Here is an 18034-nt window from a genome sequence, read left to right as displayed (position 1 = left end):
TGTGCAGAGTGTCTGTGCAGAGTGTGTGTGTCTGTGCAGTGTGTGTCTCTGTGCAGTGTTCGCAAGTGTCTGTGCAGTGTGTGTGTCTGTGCAGTGTGTGCGTGCGTCTGTGTGTAGTGTGTGTGCGTGTGTGTGTCTGCAGAGTGTGCAGTGTGTGTCTGCAGTGTGTGCGTGTGTGTATGCAGTGTGTGTGTGTGTCTGTGCAGTGTGTGTGTCTGCAGTGTGTCTGTGCCTCTGTGCAGAGTGTGTGTCTGCAGTGTGTGCGTGCAGTGTGTGTGTCTGTGCAGTGTGTGTCTGTGCAGTGTGTGTGTGTGTGTAGTCTGTGTGTGTGTGTGCAGTCTGTGTGCGTGTGTCTGTGCAGTGTGTGTGCGTGTGTCTGTGCAGTGCGTGTCTGTGCAGTGTGTGTATGTCTGCGCCGTGTGTGTCTGCGTGTGTGTGTAGTGCGTGTGTACAGTGCGTGAAGTGCAGTGTGTTTAATGTGCAGTGTGTGTAATGTGCAGTGTGTGTCTCTGTGCAGTGTGTGCAGTGTGTGCATCTGTGCAGTGTGTCTGCGTGTGTGTGCAGTGTGTGTGCAGTGTGTGTGCACACATACACTCAGTTAGCAGTTAGTGTCTACCTTCCCTGTAACTTCCCAGTTCTCTCATTTCTTTTGGGAGAGTGTATTCTCCCATACACAGTAAACTTACTGTCAGCTGAATGTAGAGTATGGTAACTAAGATTCCAGCAGGAGAGACTGAAGCTGTTAGTGTGTGCCTTTTGTTCACCTCAGCATGTCCTCATCACTCTGCACAGTGTCTCTCAGATGGTTAAGATATTCCAGGTAATCCAGTAACATCACTAAAACTACAGGTGATTTGATCGGCTGTACTTAAAACATTGATTGGCTTTAATATTTTGTGCTGTTTCTGGCATTTAACTAAACTCAACTCAACTCAACTCAACAGCACCCTAAAAAAAATACATAAACATTTCATTCAACCTCTCATGACATTTAGTATCAAATCAGGACTACAGTTTTATAAAGACTATGAGTGCACCCATGTGTCCATCAGTAACCTCTAGCCTTCCAGAGACCCTTTAGTAGTCATTCTGCCCGCAGACTGGAACTGTACTGGCTGAGTGTGTGTTTACTGGTGTAAATGTACTGGGGTGTGTTTCCCATTCAACAACAGAGAAAACCACTGAACTAACTAACATCTGAAGCAATGCCATTTCCCAAGACGTACCACTGTAGCTTTAACCATGCTGGTCTGAACCACCACAGTCCAAACTACAATGTGTTTCCAGATGAGTTCAGTCTGACTTTACCTATTCATATTGTAATTAAAGTTAATAAATAATAATAATAATAGTAATGATAACAGGGTCAGACTGAGGTCAGTATGTGTCTGTTTGTAAAACATCCCAGATGTAGCATGATGTGTAAAATATAGCAGATTATGATTAATGTTTAAACATGTTTATGTGCTTTCTCATTAGGCTTTTAATTCATAAACAGCACACCTGTTGTGATTGAAGTGTATGCTCCTTTGCCACCATTTCATACCCTTATTTTTTGCAAAACCACTCTGGTGACAATCCCACATTCACTGCTGGGATAATGATTTGATTTCTTTGTTGGGGGATGGAGATCGGTGAGATCAGTGCTTCTGTCTGCCATTTTCTCTGCTGCATTTGGATGTGTGTGTAAGTTTGTGGCTGTGTGTGTGATGTCGGTTGCTGAGTTGAAAAAGAAAGGAGAAACACACACACAGGTGTGATTCCCCGTTCTTCAATACCAGCAATGTTGTAAACACGTATGCACACACACACACACTACACAAACACAGACAACTCAAGGGAAAGAGGGGGATAATTTGGAGCTTAGACAGGAGGAAAACACAGAAGAGACACACAACATACAAACATCTGTAAATGACATAATTTATATAGCAGAGAGTGTGTGCAGCAGAGTGGAGTAACTCACCATAGATGGCAGCAGCTGTGATGTCTCCCTCCTTCTCACTGCCTCTCTGTGTCGCTCTGCAGAAGAACGTGTCGATGTCACTGCGCTTTACAGTCATACTGCTTCTCACACTGTAACTGAGATCAGCTACTCGCTGTGTTTCTGTTTCTTCTGCAGTCAGATTAACTCTTCTACTGTTCATCCACTGAAGAGCAGGTTCAGGATACCAGCCTTCAGATTTACACAGTAAACTGACCGTCTCTGAGTCATAGCTCTCCACAGTGATCACTGGCTGAGATCCAACAGCTGTGTGGGATTTCAGTAAAACATCAGGAATCAGTATTTTCTTTAATCCACAACATTAGATAAAGCAGCAGTTCAGTGAAAAACCAAACTGACTGATTGATCATCAACCACAGATTCAGTCGATCAGCCACAACTTTATTGATGGTTCATGTGTGCTTCTTTAGGGTAGCACTACTAATCAATACTGGATCAATAATCCAGCACTGATCGACCTTACTAACCACTAAATCTAGAGCTGGAACCTCATCCTCATCCTCATCACACCCCGCTCTGCAGAGCTGTTCCACTCTCAGACCGGAGCGCAGTGGGCGGAGTGATACCACACTGTGCTGAGGTGAGAGCGGTTCTGGATCCTCCAGCGTTCAGCTCTGTGGAGAAGGTTCTAATGAAGATCTGGAGGATCTGGAGAGACAGGCTGACAGACACATGCTTTCAGAGGTGTGTTTACACAGTTGAGGTTGGTGACAGTCTAAGCCCAGTGTTTGTTAGCAACATTAGCCTAGCACCTACAGGAACACACGTCCAACACCACACATGTCCTTTCTAATCGACTGAATCTGGGCTCAGAGATCAATCATGTGACTCTGATTTCTCACCAAACCTCTCCATTAAAATACCTGAAACACGTTTTACCTTCAACTGTAAGATGAACAGTGTCAGAACCCTTCCAGTATTTAGAGTCAACAGTGCAGCTGTAAAGTCCTTCATCAGAAATGCGAATGTTGGAGAGACTCAGTGAGGTGTTTCCTCTCTGTAGCTCCTTTATAAACACAGAGGTTCTCCCTCTGTACTGAGAAATCTGATCTGTGTTTAGATCTTTATGATTTCCATACTGATGAACCACTGAATCTCTCAGGTCTAATCTGGACCAGATAACAGTCATATCCTCAGCGTTCATGCTGGCCTGACCATTCTCCTGTCGGACAGAACACGGCAGAACCACCCCAGAACCAGAAACACCGACAACAGGAGCATCTGGACCCACCACCCTAAACTTCTCTGTAAACAAAAACAACACAACATTTAATACACACACACACACACCACAGATAATCTACACACACACACACCACAGATAATCTACACACACACACACACACACACACACACACCACAGATAATCTACACACACACACACCACAGATAATCTACACACACACACACACACCACAGATAATCTACACACACACACTCACACACCACAGACAATCTACACACACACGCACACACACACCACAGATAATCTACACACACACACACCACAGATAATCTACACACACACACACTCACACACCACAGACAATCTACACACACACACACCACAGATAATCTACACACACACACACACACCAAAGATAATCCACACACACACACCACAGATAATCTACCACACACACACACCACAGATAATCTACACACACACTCACACACCACAGACAATCTACACACACACACACTCACACACCACAGACAATCTACACACACACACACCACAGATAATCTACACAGACACACCACAGATAATCTACACACACACACCACAGATAATCCACACACACACACACCACAGATAATCTACACACACACAGACACACCACAGATAATCTACACACACACCACAGACCTTCAACCTTCCCGTTTGTCTCCTGTGTGTTTGTGCGGTCTGTTCTGTGTATCGGCCTTTTCATGTTTGGACTCTTCTGTCCCGCTTTCTCTGTCTTTTATACCCGACCTCTGCCTGTTTCTCGTTTTTTGATTTTGCCTCCGCCCTTCTGTTATGGTCATCAGAGCTCCACCTGTTTACTGGTTTGATTTTGGATCAACACCATTTCACTAAACTTCAATAATCTAGTAAAAGTGACGGTGTGGATCTGTCTCGTCACAAATAACGTGAGCAAGTTTCAGTCTCGTCACTCACAGAGAAAAAGATGTTTGTCTTGTGTGGATTAGAGAGGACCTGAGTGGGCTAACAATATGCCCAACCGCACCAAACACCCTGCTCTGAGTGATCCGCTCCGAGTGATCCGCTCTAAATGTGATCCGCTCTAAATGTGATCCGCTCTGAGTCATCTGTTTATTTTTTATAAAATGATCTTAAGATTAAAGGAAGACTGAGATAAACGTAGCAATAATTTAAACTTTAAATAAATTAAACTAAACCTGCATCCATCCTCTAAATGGTTGGTGTGGCGCAACAGATAACACCACTACCTGCCACTGAGCTTCCTCACCATGTGGGAGACTGGGGTTCGATTCCTGGTCTGGGTGACTGTGCTGCGCTACACCAATAAGAGTCCTTAGGCAAGACTCCTAACACTATACGAGTAACCTTGTAAGTCGCTCTGGATAAGAGCGTCAGCTAAATGCCATAAATGTAAATGTAAATCTGTGTTACCTGTTTCAGACACACTCTTCTCTTCATTATCTGGAGCTGCTGGAGTTTATCACTAACTGACAGAACACACAGTCAGGGAGAAACTCTGACTACACCAGATTCAGAGTGAGTGTGACTGAGGGCCGTTTCTCTGAGGGTGTTTGAGGAGGTGTGCAGTTTAATGGAGTTTACTTACGTGAAAGAGCAGCGGGGAGGAGCAGCACCATCACCCAAACACACTGCATTTCTGAAAGAGACCAACACACTGATCACACACACATCACTGTCATCTAGATGCATTACAATATCACATACACACACACACACACACTATATCTTTAGCATAAGTGGTCGAGTATAACTTTAAATAAATACTTCACAGATGAAGAGTTGAGCTGTCTGATAACTCAGCTGACAGTTAAAGGATCTAACTCCCCTCAGGTTACCCAGGTCTGCTTCACCTAAAGGAAGCTCCACCCTCTCTGATAGAATCCTCATTCACTTCAATAAAGCTGCAGACAGGAATGATGACCTGTTAAAGGTTGGTGTGGTGCAACAGATAACACCACTATCTGTGTCTATTACACCATGTGGGAGACTGGGGTTCGATTCCTAGTCTGACTGTGCTGTGCTGCACCAGTAAGAGTCCCTGGGTAAGACTCCTAACACCACACTGTCCCGCCTCTGTAATACGAGCACCCTGTAAGTCTCTGGATAAGAGAGTGAGCTAAATGCTGTAAATGTAAAAGTTGAAGGACTCTGAAGTCTTCCTGTCTGGTGAGATCTACCCAGCTTTCTGACTGAGAGACTGAGACCTTATTGGAAAGACTCTTACTGGAGTAAAAATGGTTTGAGGACACTGACTGAATGTATTCGGGGTTTTGCTGGCGAGGGTGATCATTATTGTACCTAGTGGATGACTCTCTCCTCATTGATTTATAGATTTTTTATCTTAACAGATTTACAAAAGTTGATGCTTTACACATACAACACAGTCTGAAGGAAACGGGCAACTGTAGGGTTAACTTTTACCAAATGTTGCCTGAAATATTAAAATAATAATAAAATATTAAAAAAAGAAGTTTTCATGTTGAAACATAGTCATAGACTAATCATCATGACGTCATGTGTGAACCCCTATACTGAAACTACACAGCCTGAGCTCCTGAACGAGGTGGTGAAACGGTCCTGTGGTCTCTTCTGTAGAATGAATGAAGTCCTCAGCGCTGCTGACCTGTGCTTGACCAGTCCTCCCTGGCCTGAGCGTTGTGGTCTGAGCTCGAGGAACAGTAGAGCAACTTTTCTACACTCAAATGCAGTTTTTCCCTGTTTTACTGGTTCATTTCACATATTAGCATCACAAACTACTGAACCCCTTTATACACTGTCCTCCTGCTGAAACTCGTCCTTCCACTGCTTCACCTGATCTAGATTAGTTTAATCACGTCTGTATAAGATCAGACTGGGAATATGGAGACGAGAGGAGTCTGCTGATCCGTTGGATCTCTCATCCATGGACAGTGATGTGTCCTTCATCCCGCTGACCATAGGCAATAAAATATGAACCATTAACATCATCTGAGACTGAAACTAACAGACTAAAGAAGCTGAAGGAGAGACAGACAGCAGACAGCCCTGAGGAACACAGGCTTACACAGTGTGTTAGTCCTACTGCGCTTCACATGGTTTAATAATACACAAATCATTACATATTTATACTGGAACAACATGGAGAAAGATGATATTAATATTAATAATAATAATATAGTTTTATTAATAAGCAGAATTCCCTGATGATTCGAACTACACTACAAAATGTCTGACACCCTAACTAGAGCACTAGAGAGGGAGTAGGGCGCTAAATGAGACACAGCCTGACCGCACCCAGCCAGCCCACTTCCCTATATTACTATACCTGCCCGTTATCAGGAGAAAAGCCTCCACCTCTTCACTCTACTCACCTCTGAAGACACACAGTCTGAGTTTATGGAGATCAATAACTAACAGATAAACTGATCGATAATCAGCCGGTAATGGTGGAGTTTCCGTTATTAGATCTCCTCCAGCTCAGCAGCTCATCAGCCTGAAGAGAAAACCCCCTAACTCCACTTTAACTGACCTTTAACTGACCTTTAACTGACCTCCAGCAGCCCTGATGACCCTCTTCTCTACAGCAGGCCTTTATAAGCTCAGCATTACTGTTATTACTACTTTATAAATAGTTATAACACTACTGTCATGTTTCTACCGGTTACTCACCGAGCGCTGTAAAGTGAGGGTGCTTCAGCAGAAGAGCAGAAGATCAGTTCCTCCAGTCAGAGAGAGAACCTCCCTCAGAGCTGCAGCAGCTCAGGAGATTTAGGAGAGGTTTAATCCGAATAAAGAATAAAGGCCGCTGCGTGTCTCTCCGTCACAAGATGGAGGAACTGCTCGAGCTTCACTTTCACTTTCACTACCACAGCCCGGAGCCGAGGGGGCGGGGCTTAGGCTGCGCTTAACCAATCACAACACTGTTCTACACGGAGTGGGCGGAGACAGACAGTATAACTGACATGCCTGAAGACACAAAAGCTCAGAAACACTCACTCACACACACACTCACACACACTCACACACACACCCACACACTCACACACACACACTCACTCACACACCCACACACTCACACACACACACTCACTCACACACACACACAGCAACACCCGACTCTCTGTAACATATCCACTAGACAGACAGACAGGGAGACTGAGCGGGGGATGTACAGGACTGTGTAGTTCAGTGGATCCTCCAGCAGCTCATATCTACAGTCTGCAGATCACCTCACCTCCTAGGTCTGTACTAACAGCAGAGGATGTGGTGAGGGTTTAAAGAGGGTGGAGGATACCGCAGGTGCAGTGAAGAGACCTCACAGAGGTAAATGGTCAGCAGTAAGAGACACATGGAGGTTATCTTATCATTACTTTTATTGGTTTAAAAATGTAACAGGGTTGATTTTATATATAACAGATTACAGAGATTCAGAGATTCAGGTTCAGAAAGTAAAAATCAGCCCAGAGAGTAGCTCTACAGTGGCAGTGGTGGTTCAGCGGTTAGAGCGCAGGGCTATTGATGACAGGGTGTGGTTTCGAAACCCTCTCTGCTCCCCGGGCGCTGGAGTTGAGAGAGTTGGCTGCCCACTGCTCTGGGTGTCTTTTGAACTATAAGTCTATTCTAACTAGCTAAGCTTTTTCTTGAGTAAATAGCAAAGCACTTTGTAAGTCGCTCTGGATAAGAGCGTCTGATAAATGCCATAAATGTAAATGTAAATGTGGGTGTGTGTGTACTCACTGCCCCTAGTTCACTAGTGTGTGTGTTCACTACCACAGATGGGTTAAATGCGGAGGACACATTTCGCTGTACATAGTATAGTGACAAATACGTGCACGTTTACTTTCTGGACCTGAATTTGCCACCATTGACAGGTTATATGTAACAGGGTTGTACGTGTATGTAAGAGATTATATGCATGTGTAACAGGGTGGCATGCGTGTGTAACAGGGTGGTATGTGTATGTAACAGGATGGTATGTGTATGTAACAGGGTGGTATGTGTGTGTAACAGGGTGGTGTTAGTAGATATAAAAGCAGAACAGTATAAACATTTACACTGGTTAGATGTTTGGATCAGTGTTGTTGAGTTCATGTTCTTCCCATGATGCCACTCACCTCCCTCTAACTCATATTTAAACATTTACACATAAGGGTTATGATGGACAGGTCATTGCAAGTGTTTAAATTCTGACCAGTGAGGAAACAATGTTGAATTACACGCAGAGTGTGTCTGTCTCTTTGTCTGAGTATGCGATGCCTTTGTTCTTCTTGGGTACAAGCAAGCTTCATGAATCAGCACTGCAAAACAGAAAGTAAGACACTGGTGAGTACACACACCTCAATCACTGTCTTAGACTGAACACACAGAGAGAGAGAGAGAGAGAGAGAGAGAGAGAGAGTTCACTCCTGACTCTACTGAACTGTATATTCCTCGGCTCTGAGACAAACAGTAAGTAGACAGTAGAGTGAATAAGTACACTAGAAATTCCCCCAGAAAAGCACATTAAAGGAGGTGTTTTTTTTTTGTTTGCTGCGTGGTGTTTTGTAGTGAGAACCCAGAAGGTAATTGTTTACTCTGAAGTTGTATGTTCATGAGCTATTCTTTCATTGGCTGCCTTAATGGGGAATAGAATGTGACTATAAGGCAGTACAGTGTGAGTACAGTGTGGATATGTGGATGTGTGTGGGTAAGGTGTACAGTGTGTGTGTATATGGTGTACAGTGTGTGTGTAAGGTGTACAGTGTGTGGGTAAGGCGTACAGTATGTGTGGGTAAGGCGTACAGTGTGTATGTAAGGCGTACAGTGTATGTAAGGCGTACAATGTGTGTAAGGTGTACAGTGTGTGGGTAAGGCGTACAGTGTGTGGGTAAGGCGTACAGTATGTGTGGGTAAGGTGTACAGTGTGTGGGTAAGGCGTACAGTGTGTGGGTAAGGCGTACAGTATGTGTGGGTAAGGCATACAGTATGTGTGGGTAAGGCGTACAGTGTGTGGGTAAGTGGTACAGTATGTGTGGGTAAGGCATACTGTGTTTATGTAAGGCGTGCAGTGTGTGTAAGGTGTACAGTGTGTGGGTAAGGCGTACAGTGTGTGGGTAAGGCATACTGTGTTTATGTAAGGCGTGCAGTGTATGTAAGGTGTACAGTGTGTGGGTAAGGCATACTGTGTGTATGTAAGGCGTACAGTGTGTGTGTAAGGTGTACAGTGTGTGTGTAAGGTGTACAGTGTGTGTGGGTAAGGCGTACAGTGTGTGTGGGTAAGGTGTACAGTGTGTTTGTAAGGCCTACAGTGTGTGTGTAAGGCGTACAGTGTGTGTGTGTATGGCGTACAGTGTGTGTATGTATGGCGTACAGTGTGTGTGTGAATGGCGTACAGTGTGTGTATGTAAGGCGTACAGTGTGTGGGTAAGGTGTACAGTGTGTGGGTAAGACGTACAGTGTGTGTGGGTAAGGCGTACAGTGTGTGGTAAGGTGTACAGTGTGTGTGGGTAAGGTGTACAGTGTGTGGGTAAGGCGTACAGTGTGTGGGTAAGACGTACAGTGTGTGTGGGTAAGGCGTACAGTGTATGGGTAAGGTGTACAGTGCGTGGGAAAGGCGTACAGTGTGTGGGTAAGACGTACAGTGTGTGGGTAAGGCGTACAGTGTGTGGTAAGGTGTACAGTGTGTGTGGGTAAGGCGTACAGTGTGTGGGTAAGGCGTACAGTGTGTGGGTAAGACGTACAGTGTGTGTGGGTAAGGCGTACAGTGTATGGGTAAGGTGTACAGTGCGTGGGAAAGGCGTACAGTGTGTGGGTAAGACGTACAGTGTGTGGGTAAGGCGTACAGTGTGTGGTAAGGTGTACAGTGTGTGGGTAAGGCGTACAGTGTGTGTGGGTAAGGCGTACAGTGTGTGGTAAGGTGTACAGTGTGTGGTAAGGTGTACAGTGTGTGGGTAAGACGTACAGTGTGTGTGGGTAAGGCGTACAGTGTGTGGTAAGGTGTACAGTGTGTGTGGGTAAGGCGTACAGTGTGTGGGTAAGGCGTACAGTGTGTGGTAAGGTGTACAGTGTGTGTGGGTAAGGCGTACAGTGTGTGGGTAAGGCGTACAGTGTGGGTAAGACGTACAGTGTGTGTGGGTAAGGCGTACAGTGTGTGGTAAGGTGTACAGTGTGTGTGGGTAAGGCGTACAGTGTGTGGGTAAGACATACAGTGTGTGTGGGTAAGGCATACAGTGTGTGGGTAAGGCATACAGTGTGTGTGTATGGCGTACAGTGTGTGTATGTAAGGCGTACAATGTGTGGGTAAGACGTACAGTGTGTGTGGGTAAGACGTACAGTGTGTGGTAAAGTGTACAGTGCGTGGGAAAGGCGTACAGTGTGTGGGTAAGACGTACAGTGTGTGTGGGTAAGGCGTACAGTGTGTGGTAAGGTGTACAGTGTGTGGGTAAGGCGTACAGTGTGTGTGGGTAAGGTGTACAGTGTGTGGGTAAGACGTACAGTGTGTGTGGGTAAGGCGTACAGTGTGTGGTAAGGTGTACAGTGTGTGGGTAAGGCGTACAGTGTGTGTGTATGGCGTACAGTGTGTGTGGGTAAGGTGTACAGTGTGTGGGTAAGGCGTACAGTGTGTGTGGGTAAGGTGTACAGTGTGTAGGTAAGGCGTACAGTGTGTGTGGGTAAGGTGTACAGTGTGTGGGTAAGGCGTACAGGGTGTGGGTAAGGTGTACAGTGTGTGGGTAAGGCGTACAGTGTGTGGTAAGGTGTACAGTGTGTGGGTAAGGCGTACAGTAGGTATGTATGGCGTACAGTGTGTGTGGGTAAGGTGTACAGTGTGTGGGTAAGGCGTACAGTGTGTGTGGGTAAGGTGTACAGTGTGTAGGTAAGGCGTACAGTGTGTGTGGGTAAGGTGTACAGTGTGTGGGTAAGGCGTACAGTGTGTAGGTAAGGTGTACAGTGTGTGGGTAAGGCGTACAGTGTGTGGGTAAGGCGTACAGTGTGTGTGGGTAAGGTGTACAGTGTGTGTGGGTAAGGTGTACAGTGTGTGGGTAGGGTGTACAGTGTGTGGGTAAGGCGTACAGTGTGTGGGTAAGGTGTACAGTGTGTGGGTAAGGGGTACAGTGTGTTTGTAAGGCCTACAGTTTGTGTGTATGGCGTACAGTGTGTTTGTGTATGGCGTACAGTGTGTGTGTAAGGCGTACAGTGTGTGTGTGTGTATGGCGTACAGTGTGTGTGTAAGGTGTACAGTGTGTGTGTGTAAGGCATACAGTGTGTGGGTAAGACGTACAGTGTGTGTGGGTAAGGCGTACAGTGTGTGGGTAAGGTGTACAGTGTGTGTGTGTATGGCGTACAGTGTGTGTGGGTAAGGCGTACAGTGTGTGTGTAAGGCGTACAGTGTGTGGGTAAGACGTACAGTGTGTGTGGGTAAGGCGTACAGTGTGTGGGTAAGGTGTACAGTGCGTGGGAAAGGCGTACAGTGTGTGGGTAAGACGTACAGTGTGTGTGTGTGTATGGCGTACAGTGTGTGTGTAAGGTGTACAGTGTGTTTGTAAGGCCTACAGTGTGTACGTAAGGTGTACAGTGTGTGTGTATGGAGTACAGTGTGTGTGGAGTACAGTGTGTGTGTGAGGAAAACAGTGTGTGTGTAAGGAGTAGCGTGTGCAGTGTGTGTAAGTAGTAATGTGCGCAGTGTGTGTAAGTAGTAGTGTGCGCAGTGTGTGTAAGGAGTAGCGTGTGCAGTGAGTGTAAGGAGTAGTGTGCGCAGTGTGTGTAAGTAGTAATGTGCGCAGTGTGTGTAAGTAGTAGTGTGCGCAGTGTGTGTAAGGAGTAGCGTGTGCAGTGAGTGTAAGGAGTAGTGTGCGCAGTGTGTGTAAGTAATAATGTGCGCAGTGCTTGTAAGGAGTAGTGTGCGCAGTGTGTGTAAGTAGTAATGTGTGCAGTGTGTGTAAGGAGTAGTGTGTGCAGTGAGTGTAAGGAGTAGCGTGGGTGTAAGGAGTAGTGAGTGTAAGGAGTAGCGTGGGTGTAAGGAGTAGTGTGTGCAGTGAGTGTAAGGAGTAGCGTGGGTGTAAGGAGTAGTGTGTGTAAGGAGTAGTGTGTGCAGTCAGTGTAAGGAGTGCAGTGAGTGTAAGGAGTAGCGTGGGTGTAAGGAGTAGTGTGTGCAGTGAGTGTAAGGAGTAGCGTGGGTGTAAGGAGTAGCGTGGGTGTAAGGAGTAGTGTGTGTAAGGAGTAGTGTGTGCAGTGAGTGTAAGGAGTAGCGTGGGTGTAAGGAGTAGTGTGTGTAAGGAGTAGTGTGTGCAGTGAGTGTAAGGAGTAGTGTGTGCAGTGAGTGTAAGGAGTAGTGTGTGCAGTGAGTGTAAGGAGTGCAGTGAGTGTAAGAAGTAGTGTGTGTAAGGAGTAGTGTGTGCAGTGAGTGTAAGGAGTGCAGTGAGTGTAAGGAGTAGCGTGGGTGTGAGGAGCTAGTGGTTGGTGTGGCGCAACAGATAACACCACTACCTGCCACTGAGCTACCACACCATGTGGGAGACTGGGGTTCGATTCCCGGGCTGGGTGACTATGCTGCGCTACACCAATAAGGGTCCTTGGGCAAGACTCCTAACACTACACTGGCCCTCCTCTGTAATATGAGTAGCCTTGTAAGTCGCTCTGGATAAGAGCGTCTGCTAAATGCCATAAATGTAAATGTAAATGAGTAGTGTGTGCAGTGAGTGTAAGGAGTAGCGTGGGTGTAAGGAGTAGTGTGTGCAGTGAGTGTAAGGAGTAGCGTGGGTGTAAGGAGTAGTGTGTGCAGTGAGTGTAAGGAGTGCAGTGAGTGTAAGGAGTAGCGTGGGTGTAAGGAGTAGTGTGTGCAGTGAGTGTAAGGAGTAGTGTGTGCAGTGAGTGTAAGGAGTAGCGTGGGTGTAAGGAGTAGTGTGTGCAGTGAGTGTAAGGAGTACAGTGTGTGTAAGGAGTAGCGTGTGCAGTGTGTGTAAGGAGTAGCGTGTGCAGTGTGTGTAAGGAGTAATGTGCGCAGTATGTGTAAGGAGAAGCGTGTGCAGTGTGTGTAAGGAGTAGCGTGTGCAGTGTTTGTAAGGAGTGCAGTGTGTAAGGAGTAGTGTGTGCAGTGTGTGTAAGGAGTAGCGTGTGCAGTGTGTGTAAGGAGTAGTGTGTGCAGTGTGTGTAAGGAGTACAGTGTGTGTGAGGAGTACAGTGTGTGTAAGGAGTACAGTGAGTGTGAGGAAAACAGTGTGTGTGTGGAGTACAGTGTGTGTAAGGAGAACGGTGTGTGTAAGGAGTAGTGTGTGCAGTGAGTGTAATGAGTAGCGTGGGGGTGAGGAGTAGTGTGTGCAGTGAGTGTAAGGAGTAGCATGGGTGTGAGGAGTAGTGTGTGCAGTGAGTGTAAGGAGTAGCATGGGTGTGAGGAGTAGTGTGTGCAGTGAGTGTAAGGAGTAGCGTGGGTGTAAGGAGTAGTGTGTGCAGTGAGTGTAAGGAGTAGCGTGGGTGTAAGGAGTAGTGTGTGCAGTGAGTGTAAGGAGTAGCGTGGGTGTGAGGAGTACAGTGTGTGTAAGGAGTAGTGTGTGCAGTGAGTGTAAGGAGTAGTGTGTGTAAGGAGTAGTGTGTGCAGTGAGTGTAAGGAGTAGTGTGTGTAAGGAGTAGTGTGTGCAGTGAGTGTAAGGAGTAGCGTGGGTGTAAGGAGTAGTGTGTGTAAGGAGTAGTGTGTGCAGTGAGTGTAAGGAGTAGTGTGTGTAAGGAGTAGTGTGTGCAGTGAGTGTAAGGAGTGCAGTGAGTGTAAGGAGTAGTGTGTGCAGTGAGTGTAAGGAGTGCAGTGAGTGTAAGGAGTGCAGTGAGTGTAAGAAGTAGTGTGTGTAAGGAGTAGTGTGTGCAGTGAGTGTAAGGAGTAGCGTGGGTGTAAGGAGTAGTGTGTGTAAGGAGTAGAGTGTGCAGTGAGTGTAAGGAGTAGCGTGGGTGTAAGGAGTAGTGTGTGTAAGGAGTAGTGTGTGCAGTGTGTGTAAGGAGTACAGTGTGTGTGAGGAGTACAGTGTGTGTAAGGAGTACAGTGAGTGTGAGGAAAACAGTGTGTGTGTGGAGTACAGTGTGTGTAAGGAGAACGGTGTGTGTAAGGAGTAGTGTGTGCAGTGAGTGTAATGAGTAGCGTGGGGGTGAGGAGTAGTGTGTGCAGTGAGTGTAAGGAGTAGCATGGGTGTAAGGAGTAGTGTGTGCAGTGAGTGTAAGGAGTAGCATGGGTGTGAGGAGTAGTGTGTGCAGTGAGTGTAAGGAGTAGCATGGGTGTAAGGAGTAGTGTGTGCAGTGAGTGTAAGGAGTGCAGTGAGTGTAAGGAGTAGCGTGGGTGTGAGGAGCTAGTGGTTGGTGTGGCGCAACAGATAACACCACTACCTGCCACTGAGCTACCACACCATGTGGGAGACTGGGGTTCGATTCCCGGGCTGGGTGACTATGCTGCGCTACACCAATAAGGGTCCTTGGGCAAGACTCCTAACACTACACTGGCCCTCCTCTGTAATATGAGTAGCCTTGTAAGTCGCTCTGGATAAGAGCGTCTGCTAAATGCCATAAATGTAAATGTAAATGAGTAGTGTGTGCAGTGAGTGTAAGGAGTAGCGTGGGTGTAAGGAGTAGTGTGTGCAGTGAGTGTAAGGAGTAGCGTGGGTGTAAGGAGTAGTGTGTGCAGTGAGTGTAAGGAGTGCAGTGAGTGTAAGGAGTAGCGTGGGTGTAAGGAGTAGTGTGTGCAGTGAGTGTAAGGAGTAGTGTGTGCAGTGAGTGTAAGGAGTAGCGTGGGTGTAAGGAGTAGCGTGGGTGTGAGGAGTAGTGTGTGCAGTGAGTGTAAGGAGTAGCATGGGTGTAAGGAGTAGTGTGTGCAGTGAGTGTAAGGAGTAGTGTGTGCAGTGAGTGTAAGGAGTAGCGTGGGTGTAAGGAGTAGCGTGGGTGTGAGGAGTAGTGTGTGCAGTGAGTGTAAGGAGTAGCGTGGGTGTAAGGAGTAGTGTGTGCAGTGAGTGTAAGGAGTAGCATGGGTGTAAGGAGTAGTGTGTGTAAGGAGTAGTGTGTGCAGTGAGTGTAAGGAGTAGCGTGAGTGTAAGGAGTGCAGTGAGTGTAAGAAGTAGTGTGTGTAAGGAGTAGTGTGTGCAGTGAGTGTAAGGAGTAGTGTGGGTGTAAGGAGTAGTGTGTGTAAGGAGTAGTGTGTGCAGTGAGTGTAAGGAGTGCAGTGAGTGTAAGGAGTAGTGTGTGCAGTGAGTGTAAGGAGTGCAGTGAGTGTAAGGAGTAGCGTGGGTGTGAGGAGTAGTGTGTGCAGTGAGTGTAAGGAGTAGCGTGGGTGTAAGGAGTAGTGTGTGCAGTGAGTGTAAGGAGTAGCGTGGGTGTAAGGAGTAGTGAGTGTAAGGAGTAGCGTGGGTGTAAGGAGTAGTGTGTGCAGTGAGTGTAAGGAGTAGCGTGGGTGTAAGGAGTAGTGTGTGCAGTGAGTGTAAGGAGTAGCGTGGGTGTGAGGAGTAGTGTGTGCAGTGAGTGTAAGGAGTAGCGTGGGTGTAAGGAGTAGTGTGTGCAGTGAGTGTAAGGAGTAGCGTGGGTGTGAGGAGTAGTGTGTGCAGTGAGTGTAAGGAGTGCAGTGAGTGTAAGGAGTAGCGTGTGCAGTGAGTGTAAGGAGTAGCGTGGGTGTGAGGAGTAGTGTGTGCAGTGAGTGTAAGGAGTAGCGTGGGTGTGAGGAGAAGCGTGTGCAGTGAGTGTAAGGAGTAGCGTGTGCAGTGAGTGTAAGGAGTAGCGTGAGTGTAAGGAGTGCAGTGAGTGTAAGAAGTAGTGTGTGTAAGGAGTAGTGTGTGCAGTGAGTGTAAGGAGTAGCGTGGGTGTAAGGAGTAGTGTGTGTAAGGAGTAGTGTGTGCAGTCAGTGTAAGGAGTGCAGTGAGTGTAAGGAGCAGCGTGGGTGTAAGGAGTAGTGTGTGCAGTGAGTGTAAGGAGTAGTGTGTGTAAGGAGTAGTGTGTGCAGTGAGTGTAAGGAGTGCAGTGAGTGTAAGGAGTAGCGTGGGTGTAAGGAGTAGTGTGTGTAAGGAGTAGTGTGTGCAGTGAGTGTAAGGAGTAGCGTGGGTGTAAGGAGTAGTGTGTGTAAGGAGTAGTGTGTGCAGTCAGTGTAAGGAGTGCAGTGAGTGTAAGGAGTAGCGTGGGTGTAAGGAGTAGTGTGTGCAGTGAGTGTAAGGAGTAGCGTGGGTGTAAGGAGTAGTGTGTGTAAGGAGTAGAGTGTGCAGTGAGTGTAAGGAGTAGCGTGGGTGTAAGGAGTAGTGTGTGTAAGGAGTAGTGTGTGCAGTGTGTGTAAGGAGTACAGTGTGTGTGAGGAGTACAGTGTGTGTAAGGAGTACAGTGAGTGTGAGGAAAACAGTGTGTGTGTGGAGTACAGTGTGTGTAAGGAGAACGGTGTGTGTAAGGAGTAGTGTGTGCAGTGAGTGTAATGAGTAGCGTGGGGGTGAGGAGTAGTGTGTGCAGTGAGTGTAAGGAGTAGCGTGGGTGTAAGGAGTAGTGTGTGCAGTGAGTGTAAGGAGTAGCGTGGGTGTAAGGAGTAGTGTGTGCAGTGAGTGTAAGGAGTAGCATGGGTGTAAGGAGTAGTGTGTGCAGTGAGTGTAAGGAGTGCAGTGAGTGTAAGGAGTAGCGTGGGTGTGAGGAGCTAGTGGTTGGTGTGGCGCAACAGATAACACCACTACCTGCCACTGAGCTACCACACCATGTGGGAGACTGGGGTTCGATTCCCGGGCTGGGTGACTATGCTGCGCTACACCAATAAGGGTCCTTGGGCAAGACTCCTAACACTACACTGGCCCTCCTCTGTAATATGAGTAGCCTTGTAAGTCGCTCTGGATAAGAGCGTCTGCTAAATGCCATAAATGTAAATGTAAATGAGTAGTGTGTGCAGTGAGTGTAAGGAGTAGCGTGGGTGTAAGGAGTAGTGTGTGCAGTGAGTGTAAGGAGTAGCGTGGGTGTAAGGAGTAGTGTGTGCAGTGAGTGTAAGGAGTAGCGTGGGTGTAAGGAGTAGTGTGTGCAGTGAGTGTAAGGAGTAGCGTGGGTGTAAGGAGTAGTGTGTGCAGTGAGTGTAAGGAGTAGTGTGTGCAGTGAGTGTAAGGAGTAGCGTGGGTGTAAGGAGTAGCGTGGGTGTGAGGAGTAGTGTGTGCAGTGAGTGTAAGGAGTAGCGTGGGTGTAAGGAGTAGTGTGTGCAGTGAGTGTAAGGAGTAGTGTGTGCAGTGAGTGTAAGGAGTAGCGTGGGTGTAAGGAGTAGCGTGGGTGTGAGGAGTAGTGTGTGCAGTGAGTGTAAGGAGTAGCGTGGGTGTAAGGAGTAGTGTGTGCAGTGAGTGTAAGGAGTAGCGTGGGTGTAAGGAGTAGTGTGTGTAAGGAGTAGTGTGTGCAGTGAGTGTAAGGAGTAGCGTGAGTGTAAGGAGTGCAGTGAGTGTAAGAAGTAGTGTGTGTAAGGAGTAGTGTGTGCAGTGAGTGTAAGGAGTAGTGTGGGTGTAAGGAGTAGTGTGTGTAAGGAGTAGTGTGTGCAGTGAGTGTAAGGAGTGCAGTGAGTGTAAGGAGTAGTGTGTGCAGTGAGTGTAAGGAGTGCAGTGAGTGTAAGGAGTAGCGTGGGTGTGAGGAGTAGTGTGTGCAGTGAGTGTAAGGAGTAGCGTGGGTGTAAGGAGTAGTGTGTGCAGTGAGTGTAAGGAGTAGCGTGGGTGTAAGGAGTAGTGTGTGCAGTGAGTGTAAGGAGTAGCGTGGGTGTGAGGAGTACAGTGTGTGTAAGGAGTAGTGTGTGCAGTGAGTGTAAGGAGTAGTGTGTGTAAGGAGTAGTGTGTGCAGTGAGTGTAAGGAGTAGTGTGTGTAAGGAGTAGTGTGTGCAGTGAGTGTAA

At 47.1% G+C, this 18034-nt stretch overlaps 2 protein-coding genes across 3 annotated transcripts in view; both read right to left on the bottom strand.

The window, feature by feature from the left end:
• Nucleotides 1-7072, bottom strand: part of LOC140577232 (uncharacterized) — a 222032-nt gene extending 214960 nt beyond the window's left edge. The window contains exons 1-4 of the mRNA XM_072697100.1: nucleotides 6885-7072; nucleotides 4822-4872; nucleotides 2885-3250; nucleotides 1967-2251 (exon numbers count right to left, since the gene is read on the bottom strand). Of these exons, the coding sequence (XP_072553201.1) occupies nucleotides 1967-2251; nucleotides 2885-3250; nucleotides 4822-4870 (700 nt within the window). The 5' untranslated portion in view covers nucleotides 4871-4872; nucleotides 6885-7072. The remainder of the gene's footprint in view (nucleotides 1-1966; nucleotides 2252-2884; nucleotides 3251-4821; nucleotides 4873-6884) is intronic.
• The window catches only part of LOC140577234 (ribonuclease inhibitor-like), a 237155-nt gene that overhangs the window by 113995 nt on the left and 105126 nt on the right, over nucleotides 1-18034 (bottom strand). The window contains exon 15 of one of the 2 annotated variants that reach the window (XM_072697103.1): nucleotides 7571-8512. The exons of the other annotated variant lie outside the window; for it this stretch is intronic. Within the exon in view, the coding sequence (XP_072553204.1) occupies nucleotides 8500-8512 (13 nt within the window). The 3' untranslated portion in view covers nucleotides 7571-8499. Of the gene's footprint in view, nucleotides 1-7570; nucleotides 8513-18034 lie in introns of those variants that run through there. 2 annotated transcript variants of the gene reach the window in all.

Source organism: Salminus brasiliensis, chromosome 14 (assembly GCF_030463535.1).
Source record: "Salminus brasiliensis chromosome 14, fSalBra1.hap2, whole genome shotgun sequence".
Taxonomy (NCBI): Eukaryota; Metazoa; Chordata; class Actinopteri; order Characiformes; family Bryconidae; genus Salminus; species Salminus brasiliensis.
This window is presented reverse-complemented; position numbering and strand designations above follow the sequence as displayed.